Source organism: Astyanax mexicanus, chromosome 1 (genome assembly GCF_023375975.1).
Source record: "Astyanax mexicanus isolate ESR-SI-001 chromosome 1, AstMex3_surface, whole genome shotgun sequence".
Lineage (NCBI taxonomy): Eukaryota > Metazoa > Chordata > Actinopteri > Characiformes > Acestrorhamphidae > Astyanax > Astyanax mexicanus.
Window position 1 is genome coordinate 61,698,783 of NC_064408.1, and position 26,218 is coordinate 61,725,000.

The 26,218-nt window shown below is 40.0% G+C and overlaps 1 protein-coding gene across 11 annotated transcripts in view; it reads right to left on the reverse strand.

The window, feature by feature from the left end:
* Positions 1–26,218, reverse strand: part of dab1a (DAB adaptor protein 1a) — a 519,346-nt gene that overhangs the window by 34,624 nt on the left and 458,504 nt on the right. For 7 of the 11 annotated variants that reach the window (XM_022665931.2, XM_049481420.1, XM_049481429.1 and 4 more), the window contains 5 exons: positions 13,152–13,283; positions 9,150–9,269; positions 7,731–7,769; positions 4,367–4,429; positions 877–930 (listed from right to left, as the gene is read on the reverse strand). In XM_022665931.2, coding sequence (XP_022521652.1) covers positions 877–930; positions 4,367–4,429; positions 7,731–7,769; positions 9,150–9,269; positions 13,152–13,283 — 408 coding nt within the window. The remainder of the gene's footprint in view (positions 1–876; positions 931–4,366; positions 4,430–7,730; positions 7,770–9,149; positions 9,270–13,151; positions 13,284–26,218) is intronic. The other 4 variants (XM_049481455.1, XM_049481446.1, XM_049481442.1 and 1 more) reach the window with 3 other exon arrangements.

A 26,218-nucleotide genomic window follows, 5' to 3' on the forward strand; every position in this document is an offset into this window, starting at 1 on the left:
TTATAAGCACAAGGAAACACACGTTATGCTAGCAGACAGACATAATTTTTTTTTTTTATAATCACCTGACAAAAAAACGGGTGAGATTAATCTGGGCAAGTCCGTGTGTAGTTCAATCAAGTGTTGGCACAATGTGGGGAGGGGTAGGGGGCACTTAAATTAAACAAAGCTAGAACTGAATGAACAGAGCAGCAATAACACTTGTGAGAGGCAGAGAGAGAGAGGCTGATTGGAGTATGAAAGGATCTGCCATTTCCAAACGAGAGCATGTGAACCTAACAGCCATATTATGACCGGAGCATGAAGGTATCAGCCATTTCAAGAGAGATAACAAGGTCATCCAGGTCCTCTCCACACAAGCTACACAATCAGAATTGTGCGCGTTGGAGCGACCTTCAGAGCTCGTCACCTCTTTGAAGATGGCTGGGGTTTGATCTGTCAGGCAGCCAATGAACAGCGCATAAAGTACAGTGCCAGGCCTGCTTTGATTAGATTGTGTGAGATTTGTATACAGTCATGGTGTGGCATTAATGTGATGTCCCCGGAGCTTGGCATTGAAAATGCCATCATGGATACACCAGCTGCCCGTACACATGGAGCGAAGGCAAGCACACAGCATGCAGACCCACCAAGCACATAAAACCTCGAGCAAACCTCTCATTACGGTGGCTAGACCAAAGGACACACACTGGGAAATCAGCCACTGACATTCAAACACACTTACAAACACACCACACACACCCCCAGACCAGGCAGCAACACACACACAGAACTCATGAAGCATCACTTGTTCTCTAATAAACTGAAAACTGAGAGATTTGCAAGAGGGTGGACAGGCACACACACACACACACACACACACACAGCTCCACTCACTGGATGTCGCTTTGGGACGTCATACACTCCCTCCTTTTGTTGGCTGGTAGGGACCTGGGGTGGACAGTTAGTCCAACCAAACACATGAGCAAATCACAAGTTACCATCACTTCACATTTCAGAAGAGGAGACTAGTATAGTGCACACAGCTGAGTGTGGAAATGCTTGTATGTGTACTTTTTTATTTTTTTTAAATGACCTGTCGTGCAATTTGCTAATAAATGCATATTACATAGAGAAAAACTGGACATTCTTCAGTTGGGTTATTCTCACAAACATAACATATACTGAAATTCAATCCACAGTAAAATGATTTACAGCTCAATGTTTTATTTTGTGTATTTTGATATAGAGACAAATTTGTTTGGATTTCAGAATTATTTAAATTTTTAAATAGCTTTTAGTATTTTTTATTTTTTTTATAAAAATTTAAGCCCTAAGGGTTCTTCCTCCTCCAAATCTATAGGGAATTTTCCTTGCTTCCGTGCTCACTGAGGGTTCTGTATTATATGTTCATATACATGTTCTGATTCTTTGTTCTGCAAACATGCTTTGTGATAACATCAGTAAATAAATAAATAAATTTGATTTGATCTGACTAACAATCAACAGTAAGTTTGGTTGTACTTTTATTTATTTTACCTAAGAAACACTTCTTCAGGCAGCTCCTGACATTATGTCACATGTGCTACACTGCCCCCTACTGAGTTTATGCAGGTACTGCATCTCACAGACTTGTTGCATTAATTCCAGATGTTGCATGCACATAGTGTACTACTGAAAAGCAAGCGTACCACAGACCTGACATCTCACAGCAGCAAATTAGGTGGCCAGTAGCAACCCATTCTGCTGCTACTTTAATTCTTATTTTGAAGGCCCTTTCCACTCTCTAAATTGCCATTGTTCTTAATGTCCCTCTTCCTGGCAGACTGATTGCTTCACAGCGTGTTTTCATTTGATCGCAGGATTGAAATGTTTTTTTTTTCTTCTCCTTTCCATCTCGTTCATGCTCAAAGATCAAAAGCAGATGGCAGTGATTAATCACTCTCCCTCTTTTCATCAGGAGAGCTGGAGGAGAGAAGGAGATGTCTGCTGCTTACTCACACCGCAGAATAATTTCTCTGTCCAGAACTGGAAGGTCAGCCCACTGACATGCTTACGAAATGGGGCAGGGGCCAAGGCTGCCCAGCATCCCTGGAGCTCTTACATTACATTTGCTGCTTACAGTACACAGAACTGGCTCAACTAACATATTTTCCCTGAAATCATGATCTAGTTTACTATCTTCTGAAGTCTAAGACCATGATGGGAAAAAATGTTGTATTAGTTGTAGTGTAAATATTAGTTTTGTGTAGAATTGTGGGGTGCTGTTTCAATTTGAAATAAACTTGGTATCCAAATTGACATATACTGTATATAAAGTCTAATTAACTATATTTTATAAGTCTTCTGATTTTTGGACCAGTGGGCAGAGCAACAAAATATATTTCTCCCCTTCATCCCACCAATCACTCAGAGGAAACTGTTAGACTGGTGTTAGATTGTTTGCTCTGGTTCAAGTCAGTTAACCGGTTTGTTAAACGTGTACATGCTTGTGAATATGCTTGTTGTTAACTCTCCGCTTATTTGTCAGTCCTCTTTATGGCAGAGAAATAAAGTAAATACAGGAAGTAGGTCCTGTGCTCTGGACTAGAGCAGATTTATGTGTAACATTTAATATGGAGCAACAGCAAAAACAATATTGGTTGTTAGCTTTGGTAATTATCAGAGTAATAAACTGCATCTGCACAGCTGTTTAGCTCAAACATCCAGAGTTAACCTAGTTGGATTATTTGGTCCAATATTCCAGTATAATTACTGTATTTGCAACTGGGTGCACATTAACCAGAGTTTGATGTGAAACACTATTTAACAGCTCAAAATCCCTCCCTACATTGTTTCATTCAATTCATTCACACTTACTTTATACCATTAAACCTACTGTTAATGTTTTACATGAAATACCAACATTGAAGAAAGTTGTATTTATTTTATTTTTTTATCTAAAGGTGTAAAAATGGTCTGACCATTTTACACAGTCATGAACATCTGTGCATAGGTTTTGTTTCAGCTATAAACACCTGAATGTTCTGAATGCACACGCTACTAAACATTGCAATTGTTTAACGATTGTGTAAAGATGATCATGTACATTATGTTAGATATTGCCCATTCAAACCAGTATCCGGAACATCTCTGTCACATTGCTAATCTGGATATCTGTACCCGACACACACAGTTTCCCCCGATGTTTTTAAGTCAGCAAACACAAGAAACGATGTGCACGCAGATTGAATCTGACCCACGCCAATATGTGGGCGCGTTTGATGTTCGGGAGTGATCAGAGTCTGGCTTCTATGGATTTGGACAGTACGCAGATGTCTCTTTGATGCCTCCGAGTTGCTGATGCAGGGCCAGTAGCCAAGAGAGTGTTTTACAGTCTGGGCAACACTTAAGAGCTTAGCAAGCGATTCAATTAAAAGCTAACAGACAGACGCAGGCTGCAATTCCCTCATCACCTGTCCTGAGCTTCTGTAAAACTCACTTAACATTGCTTAAACTTCACCGCAGCGGCTCAAACTTTGTGCAGACACTAGTTGCTCCGGCTTACGCCAGCTAGTGGCAGCACAGACATATGTTGATGAAGGCCCGAGTGATTTCGCAGGCGTCTCTCGCTGAAGCCACAGGTGACAAGACACAGCAGCACCTGAGGGGAGAGCACCTGCTGTTGTCATGGTCATGGCACTCAAAGCGTGGAACATTGTGGAATGTAAATCTTTGAGAGGGCTGTCACGGCGAATTAGCGCGCCGCGGCGTAGTGCTCTGTCTGTTCTGTCTAATTCACAGGTGGGACTCTGGCAGCTACACAGAGAAGTGTCTGTAGCTGTTCCATCAAAGGCGGCCTTTATTTAACGGCCCTATTCTGAGAACAATGGCAATGTGGTGCTTTATTGATTGCCTATACAAGAGCCCTGTCATTTTTTTTCCCCTGTTAACTTAAGGTTAATATTCGTCTCCTATTTAAAACGACACCTCGCACTCTACTTAAACTGGTTCTGTTTTTAAGGCAGGAATTTCAGTGTTTTAGAAATACACTTCATTTATTTAAACAGTTTTTTGCCTGTTTGCCTTTTTTAACATTTGCCTATTTAACTCTCACTCAATATAAAAAAGTACTAAAGAAATTGTGGTGTAAATGAAAAATATGAATGAGTATTATGTAAACATATTTCATTCATAATTATTTGATGTGATATACTCTGAATACATACTATTTAACATTTCATGCCATTCAATTTAATGAGTCAGAATTCTCTTTTAATTTACATACTTTAATCTTTAGCTTTATCAAGGTTTATCGAGGGGGATAACAAGCAACATTTTTGGTCTGTCAAAAGGGCACTTTGAGTCAGAGTATGGTATAGGGGGGAGGGGCTTAAGAAAAATGTACCTGATAAATGCTCTCCTCTGATTGGTCACGGATGGGCTCATGTCCCGCCTCAAACACAATGTACTACAACATCGGCAGCAGAGGTGAGATTGAAATAGGGGAGGGAGGGAGAGAGAGAGGGAAGGGGAGAAGGGAAAGGAGGGAAAGAGGGAAGAGAAAAAGAGAACAGGCAGCAAAGTGATTGATCACAGAGGAAAAACAGCGGCCACGGCCTTAGGAGAAGCGCCCTGACCCATTAGCCTTGCGGGACAGCTCTAGGCCTCCTGGATGATTGAAGTTTCGTCATGGTTGGTGCTCTTGACCTTCAAGTGTGCGCAATGTCTGCGCTTCTATAGCTCACCCAGCCCTCCCTCGCCCATAACCCCAACAGAAAACACAGAGCATGAAGGCTGCATAGATTTTTAGCAATATGAACTCAAATCTCAGCTGGGACTGGCTGTAATCGAATCACACCTGCTGTCTTGTAGGCCTACATAAAGCATAGAGTATAAACGGCGTCTTTAGCACCATGCCTCGGCGGTGTGGCATATTGACTCTTCAGAAAAGGCTTAACTACATGTAAGTGCGCTCATATGCAGTCCCCCAGACGCACAATTTTCATACCTACAAACAGAACGACGGAGTGTATTCTCCCGCGTTCAGCAGAAATACATCACAGTGCAGGGTCCTCGGCAGGACTTTGTGGCCAGATTCATGTATCTTTAATGAGACACATGCTGTACGTGTAAGCTCCGGTGATGCAGAAACACAGCCAGCTTCCAGTAAAGTCCTGAAAAATCCTCTGGGACGCCAGACGCTCAGGCTTTGGGGTACAAATAAGCTCACCAAATTGCCAGATAGCTTATACACGCCAAACAGCGGCCCTGCTCGGCCCAACTCCTGTGATATATTCCTCCGTGATGCAGGAATCACACTGAGACACCACAGCATTACCAGCATGCAGCATTCTACCTAATAGCTTGTTCCCCTCTATTGTAGACAGCATTAGATCTCGCAGCAGAATTGTTGCTATTTTAGATAACTGGCTAATTCTACAACTGGCAAAGTCTGTGTCATTTATATTATAATGGAACTACCTGCTGATTCACTTCCATATTAGAGCCGCCTAATCCCTTTTCCACCTCTAGACTGCGTAATGGGGCGCTGCCGAGGAAAGGAGAATAAGGATGCCTACTTTGCATCATAATTGATGATTGTGGCACTGAAGACTATCAGGCATTTAACAGGTGACTGGTCTAAAAGCATTCTACAACTGTATTACTGTAATTGTCTCAGCATTGTCAAATCCTGCCAATCAGTGCTGGCAGATAAATCCAATTATGTCTTATTTAACATTTCAGGCTATTATGATAAATGCTACCATTTAAAAGTTTGGAATCACCGCACATATTATTACACATTAAAATGTAAACCAACAACTTATTCATAACTCAGAATTGTTTTAGAAACAACAAGAAAATGTGACACGGATACAATTTTACTAATATTAACAGCAGTTTGATACAACTCCATTCTTGATGCATTCCAGCTTTTGCAGTCAATTCCAGGGTCATCTACATCTACGTTCATTAAAAATGCTGTCACTTTCACAGCTTCCAGTTAAAAACTGCTGGTATGAACATCTGTTGGTGTCTATGTAGAACTCAATGACATTCTACGTGAGATTTCTGCAGGATTCAAGAAAGATGTACACAAGTCTGTAGACATCTGGGAGATATACCGCACTAACTTTCAGATGGTATTGGGCGTACTGGCGTTTTTTAATCCTTTCTTAAACAAGCTGTGCATATGCAACTAAGTACTACTAAAGTAGCTTGACTCATGCATTAAAGGGCATGTCTAAATACTTTTGTATATTAAATGAGCATTCAAGTACCATATTTAACGGACTATAAGGCAAATAAGATCATAAGGCACACCATCAATGATGTCTATTTTCTGGTCTCTTTATATACATAGGGTGCATGTATAAAATTATAAGATGCATTATGCGACACTAGTAAGGAACAGTGGTGTCGCCATGTTTTTTTCCTTCTAATTCAGCAAGTCTCGCTGCTCTGTGGTGGCGGTGTGGGGAGGGGGGGGGGTAATTAAAAGCTCAAATGAGCACTGGATCTTAATCTACACAGATTTCTCTCCTGAAAACTGTTTATTTGGGTGATTAAAGTGGTTCCGTTTATTTACAGTAAGCTTAGATTTCAAGATTTCCACTAAGGCTGGGTGCACAGGCTGATTATACTCACCTCTGAATGGCGAAAGAGCTAGCGCTGTGGTAAGCGGCTAATGCTAATACTGCTCCAGTCTCAGTGCAGGAGGGCTAATCCAAACAGAAGGTGTATCGGACCATAAGGTGCACTAATGATTTTTGGGAAAAATAAAGGATTTTAAGTGCGCCTTATAGTGCAAAAAGTATGGTAACATTAGTGTGCTGTGAAATGTGAGAGTAAAAAACACTATAGTACTACACAGGTTATTGTTCACTAATAATGTTGACCTTATACCAAGAAATAACTAATTCTTAATATATATATATATATATATATATATATATATATATATATATATATATATACAATATATAATGATATAATCTGTATGCTACCCAGCCTGAATCGGTGGTGAACTTCGGCTACGAAGCAGCTTTGGCTTCTGTCAGCCACACATGCTTTTAGAATCATTTTATACACTTGTGTGCATCAGTTTTTATTGAAACTCTTAAGAAATCAGTGATTCCAAACTTTTAAACTGTGATTATAAACTAATGTAATTTATGCTAAACTTTGCTAAAGGATTCTTTGTGAAAAAAAAAGTTTGTTGGGTCTAATCCAAAATCTCTTTTGAGGAACAACTAGACAATGCATTTGCAATGTAATGCACATAACAAGCACACATACACAATCACACACACACACACACACACACACAGCCACACACCCCTGCACGTACACGCAGCCCAGGATGAGATGTGTTAAAGCTGTCTGTTTTCAGTATGAGCTTGGAAACTTCCCAGGGCTGGGACCACATCCGAATATTCTTACGACAGGCCCCACTGATGTTGGCAAAATAATGAAGTAAAAATAATATAATAATAATAGTAAAAATAATAATAAGATAAAACAAAAGCCCATTAGGGATGATCCACCATGTATTTATGCGCACAGAATGATGAAATAACAAGACTTATTCATTCAGGCCGAGCGAAAAGAGGACAGAAAATGATGAGAGGTTATTTATTTATATAAGACAGATTAAAAGCGTATTACGGCGCAGGGAGCCCAGTGCGGCTTGGCGGTGAGAGGCAGACTAATTTGACAGGGTACATTTAAGCAAACATTATGATTAGCGATTTAGCACACAGCATTACCTGGTACACGGGATCCTCCACATCCTCTTCCAGAATGGTCTTCAGGAGAGATTACGCAGGAGCAGAGATAGAAAACGATTGGGCGGGGAAGGAGGGAGATAAATAAAGGAAATAAAAGAGAGCAGAGCAGGATTATTGTGACAGACCAAATCAACTGCAGAAGAAAAACGTAAGAATTCACACCCATCATCTCTAGGCCCGAAACAGAGAAAACAGTGAGAAAGAATGAAAAGAGGGAAGACTAATAGAGCTGCTGCGTCAAAAGCGGTGTTTTTTTCTTCCTAAATGCTGCTTATAAGAAGTTCCATTTCTAGCTGAATCCAAATTTGATAAGCCAATGTACAGCTTTTGAAAAATACTTAAAATAAACTCACAGCTTAGAGTTGTATATACACGGTCATATTTTAAAAAGTTATGACCACTCCTGGTTTGTAAAGAACCTGGCCGATGATGTCATAGATGCAAAATGACAGGGTTTGCTGTACGTATAATAATTAATAATAATAAAATAATCATGTAAAAGACGCAATTTAACAGATGTCTTAAAGGGTATGATAATAGGATACTGGGTGAACGTAATAGCATTGCAGAAATTCCAAACTAAGAGAATGTTTTGAGTGCATCCTAATGGCGTAACAGTGGTTTAAATTTACAATTTACAATTACATTTAGTCAATGTACAGTTTTGATCAGTTTTCAGGTTAAATAAAGTCTTACAATATGTCTACACAAGGAGCATTAGAAGAGGTTAAAATGGATAATTAGGAATTTTTTTATGTTTGTTAAATACTTATATATTGATATTACTTAGTTTTCTGTGTCATTTTTTATTTATTTATTTATTTTTATTGTATTTTCTCCAGAATTACCCAACCCACTTATTAGGCCTCCCCCTATCACTAGTGATGCACCAACACCAGGAGGGTGAAGACTAGCAGATGCCTCCTCCGATACATGTGAAGCATTACCATTAATTAGCATTGTCAGAGCACTTGGAGGAAAGTGCATTGACTCGGTTCTGATACATCAGCTCACAGACGCCTTGTGCTGATCGACATCACCCTTTGGAGTGATAAGAGGAGAGAGCGCCATCTACTCACCCAGAGAGAACCACGCCAATTGTGCTCTCTCAGGGCTCCGGCAGCTGATGGCAAGCTACATAAACGGGATTCGAACCAGTGATCTCCTGATTATAGTGGCAGTGCTTTAGTTCGCTGGACCACAAGATGTAGCTATGTCTTGTCACATATTATAGATTTATGGTCTAGATACAGGTTTAAGTGCCATCATATTGTCAAGTGTCAAGTATAGTTTAAAAGTAAATTTATATATATTTGTATTTATGTATTCATTTGAAATGTTTTATTTATGTCAGTGATACTGCATTCTGAGTGTGTGTGGACTGTCCATGTGTGTCACCTGGTACACCGCTTGTTCACACTGCTTGTCTTTCTGGGCTTTCTTCTCAATCTCTTCCCTCTGTTTGATCTCATAGATCAGCTGGAAAAGGTCACGGAGGTCGAGGATCACCGGCTCAGCCTGCAGGTGGAACGAGAGAGAAAGAGAAAAGGAAAGAGACAGAGAATAAAACATAGATTTACACTGTTTGAATTCTGCACTCAATTTGATCTTATGTTATATGAGCGCTTGTTCTGGTGGCCTGCTTCTTTGGGTATGTCATAAATATGTAATGGAAAGCAAAGACCCTCAAACCTGCTCTCCGTCCTCTCTAAACGCTCTCTGATGAGAGGTGACAGAACAAAGTGCTTCCCATGTTAAAAAGCTGCATCTGATCAAACTCACACTTTGTAGTTCACTTCAAAGCACCACGTTATCATTAAAAATGCATCCTCTGCCCGCCGCAGTCTAAATGTCACTAATAACCCACTAAATGCCCAAATGTACGGTGGAACACTCCGCTCTCGCCTTCGTGTATATTTCAGCTGCTTTCGCCAGCAACCATACATCAGAGAAAAGCAGAGAGAGAGAGAGAGAGAGAGAGAGAGAGAGAGAGAGAGAGAGAGAGAAATTAAAGAACTAAGGCAGAGTGAGACGAGAGAGAGGGAGAGCGAATGAGTAAGAGAGAGGGGAAGAGATAGAGAGTAACAGCATAAAACACAGAGATAAGATAGAGCGAGATAGAGAGATAAAGACAAAGAGGAAAGGAGAGAGAGAGTGTGTATATGAGAGTTGTGGGGTACAAACATGAAATAAAAAGCGGAAAGGAGAAATGGAAGGAGAGAGAGAGTAAATGAGTGAGAGAAGGAGGAGATAAAGACGTTTAAGAGGACATATAAGAGAGATGGGAAAAGATAAGTGTGAGTGAGAGAGAGGACGAGGAAGAGTGAGAGTGGGATAGAGATGAAGAGAGAGAGAGAAGGAGTGAGAGAGCGTGAAAGACAAAAATGAGACAGAGAAATGGAAAGCGAGTGAGTAAGAGAAAGAGGAAGTAAAGATAAGGGTGTAATAGAGTGATGCGGAGAGTGAGAGAGAGGATGAGGAAGAGTGAGAGTGGGATAGAGATGAAGAGAGTTAGTGAGAAGTACGAAAAGACAGAGAGAAGGAAGGAGAGAAAGTGAGAGTAAGAGAAAGAGGAGGTAAAGATAAGGGTGTAATAGAGTGATGCGGAGAATGAGAGAGGATGAGGAAGAGTGAGAGTGGAATAGAGATGAAGAGAGAGTGAGAGGGACAAAAAGAGAGAGAGAAAGAGGAAGAGAGGAAGAGATAGTAGTGAAATCTGTAAAGACAGAAAAGGATAAAATGGAGCTGAAAGGAATGAACAGAAAAAGAAAGCAAAAAGAGTTTGTTTTTTAAGAGAACAACGGTGAGAGAATAAGCAAGAGAGAAAGCAATAAAAAGAGAAGCACAAAAGGAGTGATCTGCAGAAAAATCTGTGAGTAAAGTACAGAATCGGGAAGCAAAAAAAAAAACAAAAAAACACCCCAAAAAGCAGCTGGAGGAGGGAAATTTAGGGCGAGGATGGGGTTATAAAGGAGGCAGCAAACAGAGCGAAATGAAAGGAGTGCTTGAGAATGCGCTGTGCAGTGCAGGCTGTGCCTGTATCAATCTGTGTCACACAGCGCAGGGTCACCTGCAGTTCAGAGCAAGGGGCGATGGATGGAGAGAGAGGGAAACCGACATGTACTCATTGACTGTGTATGGGAAATCAATACCAGCACAGAGAGAGAGAGAGAGAGAGAGAGGTTTAAATCACAAGGAAACATGGTGTGTGTGTGTGTGTGTTTTGTACACTTGCTCTGGTGGGCTTGGATTCCAGGTGAAAGCCTCTAAATGCCAGAGGACTGCTGCAGTATTGACTAAATAGTACAGATGCATCCATTACACTCACAAACACAGCTAAAGTCTGCAAGCAATGCCATGATATTTCAGCTGGGTTTTTTTTACGTTTTTTGCTGGCTGGTTGCAATGATGCTGCAACGGAGCTGTTAGGTTGTTGCTATAGTTTTGCTCTGTGGTTGCTATGGTATTTCAATTGAATGCTATGGCATCGGAAAGTGGATACTATATTATTGCTAAGTGGTTGCTAGGAAATTCTAGGTGCTTGTTGAAATGGCAACCTAGGTTTTGCAGGATGGTTGTCTGATATTTGTTTTATGGCATCCCAGGTGGTTGCTATGGTCTTGCAAGACAAGAGTTACGATACGGTTTTTCAGGGGATTGTCATAATAGTGCTTTGTGGTTGCTTGGATGTTGCTGGGTGGTTGTCTGGCATTTATGATGGCATCCTAGGTGGTTGCTATGGTCTTGCTAAATGAGAGTTATGCTATGATATTTCAGGTTTTTGCCATGATGTTGCTTTGTGGATGTTTGGTTATTGATGGGTGGTTGTCTGGTATTTGCTATGGAATCCCAAGTGGTTGCTATGATCTTGCTAGACAAGAGCTATGATAAGGGTTTTCAGGGGATTGTCATGATGGTGCTGTGTGGTTACTTGGGTATTGCTGGGTGGTTGTCTGTTATTTGTTATGGCATCCCAGGTGGTTGCTATGGTCTTGCAAGACGAGAGTTATGATACGTTTTTTCAGGGGATTGTCATGATGGTGCTTTGTGGTTGCTTGGATGTTGCTGGGTGGTTGTCTGGCATTTATGATGGCATCCTAGATGGTTGCTATGGTCTTGCTATAGATGAGTCTTATAATAAGGTATTTCAGGTGATTTTCATGATGGTGCTTTAAGGTTGTTTGGGTGTTGCTGGGTGGTTGTCTGGTATTCGCTATGGAATCCCAGGTGGTTTCTATGGTTTTGCTAGACAACTGTTATGATATGGTATTTCAGGTTATTTCCATGGTTTTGCCAGGTGGTTGGTATGGTCTTATTATATGAGAATTATGACATGTTGCTTTGTGGTTTCTTGGGTATTGCTGGGTGGTTGTTTGGTATTTGTTATGGAATCCCAGGTGGTTTCTAAGGCCTTGCTAGACGGGTGTTATGATAAGGTATTTTAGGTTATTGCCATGTTTTTTTTCCAGGTGGTTGCTATGGTCTTATTATATGAGAGTTATGATCTGTTATTTCAGGTGATTGCTATGATGTTGCTTTGTGGTTTCTTGGAAGTCGCTGGGTGGTTGTCTGGTATGTGTTATGGCATCCCAGGTGATCACTATAGTTTCTCAGGTGGTTTTTCAGGTGTTGCCAGGTAACACCCATGTGGTTGTTTGGGTGTTTGCTAGTGTATTTGCTTCCATTGTGATATTTAAAGGTTTTTTTTTTTTTCAATGGCAAAAACTCTACAGAGATCTCTTGCTACCCGGAAACCATTCAGCCAAACATTCTGAGTTTGGAGGAGTGCTGATATCTCAAAAGCTGTAGGATGACTAGTATGGTAAAATCCATTAAAGAACAGGAAAATATAGTTGTATAATACTTTACAAAATGATTTGAATAAATATCAAAAAGGTAGAATATTAACAGGTACACACCCTCATAGCACTGAAGTAGTGAACTAGTGAAGTTGTTAGCAGCGTCTTTCATCCTGTAGAGTTTTAGCATGTTTCAGTAGTTAAATCATAATAGCCTACTTGTTCATCATAAGTGAAGAGCTTCCATTAAAACTAGCTACTGCTATCAGAAGAGGAAAAGTGCTGTTGTGTTATCTCTAGTGTACAACTAACTGATTCCTCTGCTGATTATCCTGCCAAGGATTTTTGCAGCTCTAATCATATCTACCTGATTCTCGCTTTCAGATGCTCCTGGAAGCTTGATGAACCCAATCAGGGCTGTTCAATCAAATGTATTATCAACAAAGAACATGATGTCTTTTCCTGGATCATACACTACAGCAGGCAGCATCACCACAAAACTCAGGCTAAAAACTACAGGCTAAAAAGCCTTAACATGTGCTTAGGTGTGTGTAGCATACATGTGCACAGAACAATCTAGCACTTTATACTGAATACTTACAGACTGAGCCGTCTTGATGGCCACAAACCGGTGGTTGCCTTCTTTCCCACACACATAGCCGAAGGCCCGGTGGTCTGTGATGTCCTTGGCGATGTAGGAAATCTCATGAACTGCATGGTGGTGCTGAAGAACCTGCCAAATAAACCAAGAGTCCCAGTTACACCAAGATACTTTATAGAACTTTTACTTGTGTGCTACTAAAACAAACAGAGGATTTTAATGAATTTACTTCTTTTGAAGCAAAGCACCTCATATTTAATGTCTGAATAACTCACTCGCTCATGTTTAGCATGGTACAGGGTTGTCCATTAAGGTTTGCTATTGGTCCTTAAATAGCTTAATTTGCTCCTTCACAACAGAGACACTGTGTGTCAAATAATCTTCACTAACACATCAGAGTTAACTGAAATTGCCCACTATCTTAAAACTAGAAGTATCAGAGATCTGTTGAGGCATCACACACATTTTTTTGATACACAGAACACAGACTTTCACTTAGTTCCTCTGTACTATTTCCACCCCAGGCAGTACAACATCTGCAGCGATGAAATGAAGGAGAGACAACCAGAACACATGTGGAGGACTCCTGCAGAGGATGAACTCAATCAAAATCTTGCAGAAGAAAAAAACAACAACAACAAAAGTGTAGCTTGGTACGATTTTCTCAGTTATTTAGGGCTCCAGGTACAAGTGAATGCTTGATAAAGATAATGCCAGTCTTGATGTTGGAGATCAAGTTAAGTGCGGACATGCTGAGACACTGGTGAAGGGGTGTCAAACTGAGTCAATTCTGAGCTTCAGTTAGCATAAGAAAAGGGGGAAAAATTTATCTCTGCAGAATTGCATCCCAGTAGGAAGCTTGACACTGCAGCACTAGTAAAAGATAGCTCCACCAACAACCTTTGGGAAGCAATTCTTGTAATTGTAATTCTTGTCTTCTGACATTTCCTTTTTTTCTTAGATTTTCTTAGTTTTCAGTGAAGTACAAAGGGTTTCCTACCAGAAACCTCCAAACAGTTAGTCTTGGAGTATCACTGCCCGTGTTGTTTAAGTGTTTTGTTAGTGTTGTCTTAACCCGAGCTTGTTGGATCAGGAGCATTGGAATAAGAACAAATGCACCAGGAATGGACCAGGTCTTTTTTGGGTCTTTTTTGTATAGTAGGACTATGATAAGCCAGGTTGCTTATCACAGGGTTGTGGGTTTGATTCCTAAGTCTATCAAGCTGTCACTGTTGAACCCATGAACAAGGCCTCTAATTTCTCCTAATGTTCTCCAGGGGAACTGCAACAAAAATAGGGGCATACATGCTTGGGGTATGTCCTTGTTTTCAAGCTAGTGCTCTTGTCAAGTGTTCCCTCAGTCTGCCAAAAGGAAAATCATGATCTAAAGCCATTTAAAATGCAATGTGTCCCCAGTCTTTGGTCGGACAATCTAGCTCAACTAAGACTCCTACAAGACCCCTGCATGGGTGCTGGAGGCACACGCCAGTATGCAAAATCTCAGAGAGCTCTTCAGGAAAAGAAGCCATCGAAACCTCCGAGGGCCAGCCGTCTGAACATAGAGGGCGCCTGACCGTCTCTGAAGAGCAGCTCTCCTGAGGCAGCGTGGAGGACTGAAGCAGGTCAAGAGCTCCTCTCCCTGAGTCACGCGGCAATCATCCGCCCAAATCATCCTCCGCAAGTGGCAATCATCTCCTCTTCACCCACTCCATGCCTGCTCATTAGAACATCAGCAGCACAATGCACGCTCCCGGGGTTAGAGAAAGACGTACGCCCCAAGGGCTTGACAGTTCACTCGAGGGTTTTGGAGCCTGTATAATGTCAGGAGGGGATTCTTTGATGGTATAAGGTGCTATTTTCTGCTCTTAAACAAGCCACCCTATGTGACATGTTAAACCAACTCAGAATGCTTTCAAAAGCCAAGTTCTCTTTTGCTTTAGGAACTTTCAATACTAGTTTATTTTTTTTTCGCAAAGTGAGAGATTTCAAGAGATGCAGCCCTGCTGCTACATCCCACACCCACCAGATAATACACAATAACCAGATAAGCTTATTAATATTAAGCTCAAGTGTTCAACTTCAAGTAACGGCAACGTGGGATCGCTAACCAATGGATAAAATGGTCATAACATCCGGTTTGAACAAATTATCTTCTCTTCTGCTTCTGGGCACACATATTTTGAGCTAAATAAAACAGGGCAAATTTGTTACGTTAGCTTTTTTGAGGGGAATTCATGGTCATGCAAGAAAAATAAAAATCATCTCAGCTCATCTTTGAGAAATATATGTAATACAAAGTAACCCCCCCCCACACACACACACACACATAAACCCACCAGCTTTAATCTTTCGAGTGCTTTCTGAGGCTTAGATGTGAAATCACCCTCCCCACACGCCCCACCGCCCCACCATCACCACAATAACTGCGCCTCCATTCCTTCTGGGTGGTTTAAAATTGGAAGCAGAGAAAATCCTTGAAAGATTAATTACTTGTGAAGCCATTCGACAGTAGCCTTCCTCTACCAATTTCACAGAATGGAATGTTTGCCCCGAGCTTGCAAAACGAGGGATGTGGTACCACCACACACGAGCCTTCCATCATAATGACCCATAATCTGAGGGGTCTTCCACTGAAACAAACGCGCAAAGTGAAGAAAGCCCTGCCATGTCCACCGCTGTTATCAAAGCCGTAACACTGAAGACAAGCGGCCCCTCTTCTGCTTGCTATGACTGTCTGAGTAAAGGCACCTCCTGTCCATCTACTTGATTAACGCTGTCACACACTCACTGCACGTCACTGTCTCTCTGCTGACACGTCTTCAGTCAAATCTGATACTTTCATCACAGAAGACTTAAGACTTCAAGTTTTGCCTTGTTACCTGGGAAATGAGGCTGCAGCTCTGTGGCCAATACCAATATCAATGTTTCTACACTATATATTCAAATGCACAAACACAGCTTGTACTGTATAGTCTGTGTAGAGAAGTAACAATAGTACCAATAGGACTCTATGGAGCAGGTAAGCCTGAACCTTTCAGCACCATGCCCAATACCAGATGTGGGCTAGAGCACTATTAAACCCCTAGTACTGAGCAGTGGAGCAGTGGAATAATGGTGCTGGGAATGAGGTGATGACAATATTTGTCATTGTTATCTTATCATTTTTTTTTTTTTTTTTGCAAACGTCTTTTTTTTTTTTACAATTAGAAATCTTTGCATTTTAATGGAATATTACAACTGCAAATATAGCAAAACCAAAAATACATGGAGGGTTATTTACATATAAAAGTTTATAAAAAAGAGAATGTAAACAAAACATATACATCAACATTATATAGTTTTTATATAATTTATGACATCAGTCCAAAAATGAGTCGATGTCCCCTGAAAATTAAAAAATAATTATCTCAATTTTTGTTCATTTTTAGTTTACTAAATAATTTGAATAGATAAACTGTCCCTAACACTGTGGCAAAATTGATTGATGAACGGAACAATAGAAACTCTTCAAAATGACCAAAAATAAACTCTTTTTACATTGAATTCCACTCAAAGTTTACAAGGTTTTTTCTCTCTCCTGTAAAGTTGCTGTTTTGGAGATAATTGTTTTTCATTGGACAGCGATGATATCTAGGATGAATCTTCAACTAGGACCAATTGACATCTGCTACAGTTTTTGTCACTGAAAAGTTTCATCAGGAAGGCATCAGGAAAGCAATGTTTCTTTTTTGAAAAAGCTCACTATATATATAGTTATATATATATATATATATATATATATTTATATAACTGTTTTTGGCTGCTGTTTCTTCCATGAGTTTGAGTATGGTATGATTTTATCCAGTTATCTACCTATTGTACTCATTCTAAATCCCAGCAACAAATTAGGGCTTTTTCCATCAGAAACCCTCTGAACTGGGAGAGTAAAAGCCAGGTCATGTCTCCTCTGCATCGCATGTAATGTGGCACTGAATCTTTTTAAGCTTGGAGAATTGAAGAATACTGCTTTAAATTCTACATTAGCTAATATCAATATGTTACTGGGTAAGGGGTTGTTCTTCCTTTGCCTAGGACTGTAATAGCCATTTAACTGCTAGTTTCTAACAAACAGGTACAGTATGTTTATCCTTGTAAAATCACCTCTTCATTTAATATAGGCCAGCACTCCTTCCCCCATATGAGTTATTTGAAACGATTACACAGAAACAGCAAAGCAAATTATGCTCTCTTAGTCTGCTGTAGCCTTAAATGTCCGTCCTGGGGATCAATGTTGCGAATGTTTGGAGATAAGGCTATCACTTGACAGGCTAAGTGACTGTCTTTAATCGTCTTTAAATATGGCTCATTTTAAATGTTAGGAACACTGTGTTGGCATCAGCTTATAGTATCATGCCATAAGTCTACTTATCGGAAACATCAGGAAGAAAATGAATCAATCTCAGCTTTTATTAAATGTTTTTTTTTAATTCCTTCAGGCTGAGCCCAATGGCTAGCTTCAACTGCAGTTTAATATGCGACAAAAGAGAAAAGAGAAAAGAAAGAGTAAAAAAACAAACATATAAATCAGCATGCATTAGCACGCAATAGAACTCCACAATAGCAATGCGCAAACAAAGCTTATTAGGAGGTGCCGGTGACGGGGGACGTGTTAAACATTAGTGCTGATTGTGTTTTAGCTTATCTCTCAGCGTTGGTGTGTTATTTAGGTAGGCGGCGGGCGGGGAATGCTGCTGTTCCAGAGATAATGAGAGACTACAGTCCGGTGCTAAGCCTCGCAAAACCACACATTCACAGCTAATTAACCAATGCTACACACTTGCACACACTCCCTCTCACAGTCAATATACACTCGCTAATTCACTAAAGCTTTATTGGGTCCTTTTGTAGCCACAGGCCAATAGATTGCGATAAACTGTGCAGTTTACCACTCATTTGAAAGCATTTAGGCCAGAGGAAAATATATAACGCTCTCCTGGAGCTGGAGGACTCTGTTATTACGGGCTTAGAGACAGGCAGGAATACAGGGAAAGGGGAAAGGGAGGACAACAGAGGGGTCCCAAACGGGGAAGAGATTTCCTAAAGCAGCGCAGATGAGCGAACAGAGGCGCCGCGTTTCCCCTTGAGCTACGCTGCTAACCATTGTTTGCAAGGCATCATGGAAGGATTAGGCTGGGTCTGTGTGAGCACTGCAAATAAGCCTGCCTGCCCTATTTCTCCAGCTTTTTATTCAGTTGTGCATATCTGTTCATGTCCTTCTCTCTCTCTCTCTCTCTCTATCATATGCTCCCTCTCGTTCAGTTCCAGCAGCAGAAACCATTCTTGTTCTGTGGCTGAAAGGCTTTGTGGGTAAAGGATCAGAAGAGGAAGCAGCTCTTGTTTGGCAATGCAGCAGCGGGGATAACTCCGTCAGCGCCACAGCACAGCTCCCACAGAGTCCATTATTAATCAATAACACGCCCTCCTCAAACACGCCGCGTCCAGCGAGTGTATCTGTGTGCATCTCACTATCAATACCACAGGAAGCTCATGGAAGGGCATCTAGATCAGATTTACTGATCTTCTGACACTCCACACACTCTGATACAGAGCAATGCTCCTCTGTGATAGTGCAAGCGTAGTTAGTGTAACCACACACCAACAAGCCTGCTTTTGGCAGGAACTGCTCAGTAGTACAAAGCTAAGATCTGCTGCTTGGATTCAGGACCGGGTCCCTACTAAAACAGTAAAGCCGTGTGCTGACTCTGATCTAGATTAATACCGCAAAATCTAATGAACATGACTGATCACTGTCCCCAGATTAGGTTAATCAGCCAAGGCATGTTTGGTTTCCAAGGTTGACTCATTTAATTTAGGGAGATGAAATGCTAACACTGCTAACAAAAACATTAGATGGGTGATTTAGGGTGTTTTCACACCTGTAGTTCATTTTTATGATCCAGATCAGTTGATGAGTTTGTTTATTTGGTGCGCTTCTTCCTCTGTTTTGTCTGGTTTCACACAGGCATGAACCTAAATGCACCAAAATGTGCCACAATAAACCACACAGGCATGTTGTGTCAGAATTGATCAGAACTGTCTGGTGTGGAAGCTAAAAGTAAATATCAGGAGTAGAGTCTGTGTTCCAGCGCGTATATCAAGCTGCTTTAACACAGAACGCTGACATTTCGCTGCTGCTCTTTCTGACACAGTGTTTGGACGAGCAGTGCAGACGTACACGTAGTAAACAGAGTCAAGCGGCTGCGAACAGTGAATGCAGCAAAGACTGCACATGTAAACAGCATTGAACCAGAGACAGCGTTCATAGCTGTGGTAATTTGCATGATCTTGCTCATATATATATATACATATATAAACTGTGCCTTGTCAGCAGATTAGCTTAGCACAAATGAATCGTTTCCTATATATAGCAGGTCTCGTTCTGGTTGTTTTGATCTGCACCCGAGTGTGATTGCTGTTTTCACACCTATTCAATCAAACCAGACTAAAAGTGCAAACAAACCGGAGTCTGTTTTAACCAAACCAAATAGTGCTGGTGTAAAAACTCCCTTAGATGACCAATCTAATAATAATAATAGTATTCCACTTTTTAAACTGAACAGCAGTGTTTGGAATGACGCCACACACTATTGTGGGGTAAAAGGTGGTTTCAAAATGACTGCCCTACCATTTATCTATGTAGATCTGGATATATTTTAAGCAAGGCAAGAGTTGTTTTGAGTATGGACATATTTATTAAGATGACACTGGTGACAGTCTGGCTTTATTGGCAATGCTAGCCTGACATATCTTGTTCTTAAAAAAAAAAAAAAAAAACTTGTCATATTCTAAACATGTCCTGGCTGAATGACTGCATCTGGACTGCTGGCACATCCTGGACAGGTTGGGTTCATGGATTCATGGATTCATGCTGCTGACACCAAATGCTGTTGACCCGACCATCTGTGTATCTCAGCAGAAATCCAGATTTATCAGACCAGGTTACATTTCTCCAGTCTTTCAACTTTTTTATTTTTTTTAGTAATACCTGTATACTGAGGTCTGCAGTCCGCTTACTGTTCTTGGCTGATAGAAATGGATGTTGTAGCCCATCTTCCTCAAGATTTGATATTATGTTCCTGTTTCTTTTCTTAACACAGTTGTACAGAGTGGTTATCTGAGTTACTGTAGCCTTTTTGTCAGCTCCAACCAGTCTGACCATTCACTAATCAACTCTCTCATCAACAAGGCGCTTCAATCTGCAGAACTACTGTACAGCAGAGCTTGCTGTACAAACAGAGAATTGAATTGCTTTCTGACAAGCATTTTAAATAACATTACACTTCATAACAACCCAAGCACTGAGCACAGCACCAACTCACAGCTGTTTCCAATCTGTTCTTCGTGTGAAGGATTCACTGTGAGTGATTGAAGGTGTAATATTTACCACCTGAGACTCAGAACTCTCAGAAACGAAGGTTGCATTTCTCAGCCTCATTCAAAAGACCCTATAAAGTAGGCCAGCCTTCAGCCACTTTGTGACATGCCTAATAATGATGATCATGTCTTAGGACATGACTCTGGTTCTGCTCCCTTGTTATCACCCACACCTGAGTCTTGTTTGTTACTAGTCTGTTTATGTACCTAGTCTGGTGTAATCTTTGTTTTTCACAAAAGAGAAGTCAGTATAAGCAGATAAATGTACATTTATGTGTAATAAGCTACACAGAGTCCAAATCCACAATACCCAAGATGTAATCAGATAAATTCAGTGCTCAGCTCATACATGTTCGTTTTTTATTGACTGTAATGTCTGTATATATTTAAAAGTTCAAGTCATGATTTAACATAAACAAAGGCTGCAATGATTAGTCGATATAATCATCAGTGTCGATTAGTTAAATTTGTTGACTTTAAATTTAATTGTCGATTAATCGTTAATTTGTAAACAATCCTGCATTACACAAAGTGCTGGGAACAGAAACGCAATGGAAGATAAATGGGAGTAAATGGCTCACTCACACAGTTTTTACTCAACATTAAAAGTGCCCAAAAACACAACAGATTACATATTTAATCACTAAATATCAGCACTTTCCACCTTTAAACAACATTTAGACATTTAAATATCTTTTAAATCTCATGTTCAGCTGTTTCTATTGTTTTTAGAGTTTTGAGGACATGACAGATATAATTGTTGATTAATCAACTAATTGAAACAATAATTATCAGATAAGTTGACTACCAAAACAATCATTAGTTGCAGCCCTAACATAAGCAACACTTTCCTAACTATTATTAACATTTAGTTTTAGAAATCAGGTCAGAACTTGTTATATGGAATGTAAAACATTTATTTAAGAATTTGAAAGGTTAAACTGGCTGGAACAGACCTATAGAAGCAAATAATACATTTTTAAATGGAGTTTTATCACCAAAACTAACGCAGCAAACCTACATTCATAAATGTCCTGCATTGATGCTCTCAGGATCTTAGTTCATGAGTTAAAGTAAAGGACATTGTGCTGTAAGGAACTTTCCAATATTTTTAAAGGGTATGTGATACATATGTCTCCTCGGGTTCTTTTGCGTTAAGAAAACTTTGACATTGCAGATGACTAATAGCCTTTGTCTACCAAACACTGTAGCTGTAATCGGCTTACTTACTCGGCTGCCACTACAAATGTGCAACATTAGACAATGCGAGTCATCCAATTCTCCAGTCTCACTGTGTGTGTGTGTGTGTGTGTGTGTGTTTGAGAAAGTGAAGGAGAATGATAAAGGCAGAAAATAGCTGAACTCACACCCGAAGTGGCAGCCGCTTGTATGGGGATGGTGGCGTTGGTCTAATTGTTCAATATTTCACCCTCCAAAAATGCAAGCCAGCATCTGCCGCCTTGAAGCGGCGCCCAAAAGCTGCGATGCGCGAATGCGGACATGTCACCCATTCATCACGGTGTGGCAGAGAGAGAGAGAGAGAGAGAGAGAGAGAGAGAGACAAACACTTTGTTTTTTGCCTCCTTCATTCACTCAGAGGTGAAAAATAAGAGGGATGAGTCAGAGAGGAGCGAGAGAGAGAGACGCAAGAGTGAGTGATCGGGGCTGTAAGTAAAGTCCCCCTCTCCAAAGAGGACTGATGTAATGAAATAAAAGCAGCCTGCATCATTACAGAGAGGTGGAACATTATTATAAAGATGAACTATGAGCTCAAACACTGGGGGAGCTGATGCCAGGTACTTCACTGAGAATGAAACTCGTCTCCTGCATGATAAGTACCCAGGCTTTGAGTCTTATGAGAAATAATGTCTATGGTGCCCTTTAAAAGAGAGAAATGGGAGAAAGCTGTGTGCATGTGTTTGGTATTTATCCTTGTGGAAGCAGATTTATTGGTAACCTTGTGCTTCAGGTCAGGTTTATCTACAGCACACCTACAGACACACACACACACACACACACACACACATACAGTGCCAATAACAAGCTTCCCAGCTCTCCTTCCGTCACTGTCAATACAATAAACTCCACGACCCAGACTTCTAGGAGCATGCATATAAGTACCACACGTTTCCAACGACCCAATCACAAACTCTTCCCATGATTAACGTCACTGATATCCTGACTCTGTTCAGCTGTGAACAGTTTACCTGTTTGTATGATTAGCTACCTGTTTTTCCCTTCATTGCAAAGTATTGCCAATGACTCAATAAATGGAGGTCCATAGTTACAAAAAAAGAAATGTCAGGAAGAATAAAGGTTACATAGGAATATTAGCTAGTTGCACAGCAGACATCTGTTTATTGACTGACTCCTTTAAACCACAAATTTTGCCATTATCTGATTATAAGTACATGTAAATGCCTTGATTGATTTGATTACTGACCAAATCCATTTTTTCTGCAGATTATTGACTGAATGTAAACACACTCAGTGATTGATCAATACACACAAGGCATTGTATCTATCTATTTAAATCTCTTCCGTGTATGACCTGTTTTGTGTTTCTCATGTTACCTTTTTTTGGACTATTATTTTTTTTCCCCTCTGCTTTCTGGTTTGACCCACGTCTGTTTTGACTTCTTCTATTAGCCATGTAGTCCATGTTTTAGACCATGTTTGGATTGTACAGCACTTGGATTGTCTATTCATTATTAAATCTTTTCTGCACTTTTATATCAGCAAGCGCCTGCTTGTCTCAATAGTGCTATGGCCGACAGCGGAAGATATGGAAGATAAACCAGTTTACGTAATTTTCTCTTTGCTACTATCTATTATTCAAGTATTCAAGTAGTTTTATTGTCAATAATGCATATGTATAGGACATGCAGAGGATTGAAATTGTGTTACTCTTCTCAAAGTTAAGTTACAGTAATAAAACAAAGTGATAGGAGACTAAAGTAGAGTAAAATAAAAAAAATAAATAAATAGTAAAAGAATGACACTAAATGAACACAACAACAAGGTCACATATATAGACATCAGTAAAACAAGAGACACAAGACAACAGCGCAATACGAGTGAGAGAGTACCATTTGGTATGAAAGGTGTGAGGGGGATTAAAGAGGGATTGACAGTACCAGTATAAACAGAACCCGTAGAAAAATCTATGTGGCCAATCAGTAAAAACAAGGTTGGCATATGACATTTTCTTTCATACAAAGTTAATGTAAAAGAAAATTCATCACATATTTGCCTCAGAATTGTTTTCTCAAACTGTTCTGCTGGCATGTTTTCTAGCACTAAATCACATACTGTATCTATAAAACTGAACAAATGTATTTTGTTTATTTTATTCAATTCAATTCAATTTTATTTATTTTGCGCCTTTTACAACAAAAGTTGTCACAAAGCAGCTTTGCAGAGAAAACGGGTCCAGGCATCTTATGAGCAGCACCACAGAGATGCCAATAATTGTGGCAACAGTGGCAAGAAAAAACTCCCATATTTATCTATTTATTTATTTATTTTTATTATTATTTTAAATAAATTTTGTATGGGAAAAATATAGACTACAAGAAACTAGATGCTACTTTTTAGCATACTTTATAAATGTAGTTTATTTTAGGTAAAATTGTTCTGCAAATATCTTGTTTCGGCATTTTGCCATTTATTAATTTATATTCAATAACCTTTAAGGATGTTCTTGTTTTTGTGTCAAAATTTTATAGAATCAGTAGAAACTCTTATATATAAACTTATATTAAAGGATTTACATTGACATTTACTGAAAATTTAGAAGTTTTCTGTTTGGGAGATACAAGGCTTCTATCATAGTTCCAAAACAGCAGCAATACGCTATTCAGAGTACAAAGACCTCCTCATCCTATGATGCATCTTCAAAAAAAAATAAATAAATAAAATCAAGGGTATGAATTAAACTTTTTTTTTTTTTTTTGCAGTAACATTCCCAACTCTTCTGCTAAGTATTTACATTAATACTGCTGTAAGGATTGAGGTTACTGATTAATTATTTGCAAATTGCATTCCAAATCACCTTAAAGGTGACAGATAAAGCTCTATGCCTAAAAAAAACCTCAGTTCCACTGCTCCGCAGCCCCAGAACTGGAGGCATAAAAGCCTGCTGGTTAATGCTCTGTGTTTGTATTGTTTGAAAACAGAAAAACTCTGCTGCTGCAGATTAATTTCCTTGTTTTCACCTTAAGATAAAATCCTGTTTGATCAAAATTGCAGCTTTTAAATAAGAATGAGCAAAGGGTTGGGTTAATGTGGATGCACTGCAGGTAGGTATTGGGTAGGTAATCTATTCAACAGCTACATCAGTACTAACACCACACATTATAACAGTAAATCAAGGGTTTGTGTGCAGAACATCACACTTCAGGGCTTCTGTAAACTCAACAATGCAGAACCTTTTCCAGACTTTCCAACTTTCACTGCTCCCGGCTCTGCTCCTGAAAATCCTGCAGGTAGGTGTACAAACACACACACACACACACTCTCACACACACACACACACACACACACACACACATACACAGCTAGAAGGCTGAATCGTATTGTAGTCAGATTACACTGGAGAGGAGCTTCAGAACTGTCACAGGGGAGTCAGACAACCTTCCCAACACACTGTACATTAAAATCCAGCTACTCTACAGCCTGCAGCAAAATACCCTGCTTACCCTGTGCACACACACACACACACACACACACACACGTACACAGCGAGCAGGAGAGCAGGCATGGACACAATTCTGAAAGATCTACTGCGTGTGTGTCTGTGTGTGTGTGTGAGAGAGAGAGAGAGAGAGAGAGAGAGAGAGAGAGAGAGAGAGAGAGAGATGAGTCTGACTGACTGTAAATCAGAGAGCCTACCAATCCTGGTATGCAACATGTGACCATTGATGTGTTAAGGTCTGAGAAGCACATGCCAGATCTGATGAGTGTGTATTGATGCTTACAGACACACGCTGTAAGGCACAATGCAGCGCCATCACTCCACTATCTTTTATTTTTTTTCTCCCTTGTGTGTGAATAAGAGAGCGAAAGAAGCAGAGAGAGAGAGAGAGAGAGAGAGAGAGAGAGAGAGAGAGAGATAGAGAGAAATAACTTCCCTATAATGCACACATTGGAATGCCATATAATACCAATCCTGCATTCTTCTGCATTCAGTAAAACACCCAATATATCAAGGTGCTAGGTGGTTGTGTGTTGTCCTTGGGGATTGTCTATAGTGTTGCTAGGTGTTTTCTATATATAGAGGTTTCTGGGCTGCTGCTAGGCTTTTGCTATTGTATCCCAAGTGGTTGCTATTTGATTGCTAGGCAGTTGTTAAGGTATTTCATATGGTAACTATGTTGATAATAGGTCCTTCAGAGTTGGTTATAAAAAAAAAAACAGTCAATTACTTCAACAGAAGCTGATTAAAAGCCACAGAACAGTTGTATAGGAGTGTCTTCTATAGTGTTACTATGTGGTTTTTATGGTATTCTAGATGGCTGCTACAGTAACAGGCTATGTCTAAATGGTTAGACTACAATGAAGCATAAATAAAAGACAAATAAAATGTAAGACATGTACATGCTGATTTATAAGGAGTTTTTTTTTAAGCAGATGTTCTATCAAATCTTATTTTC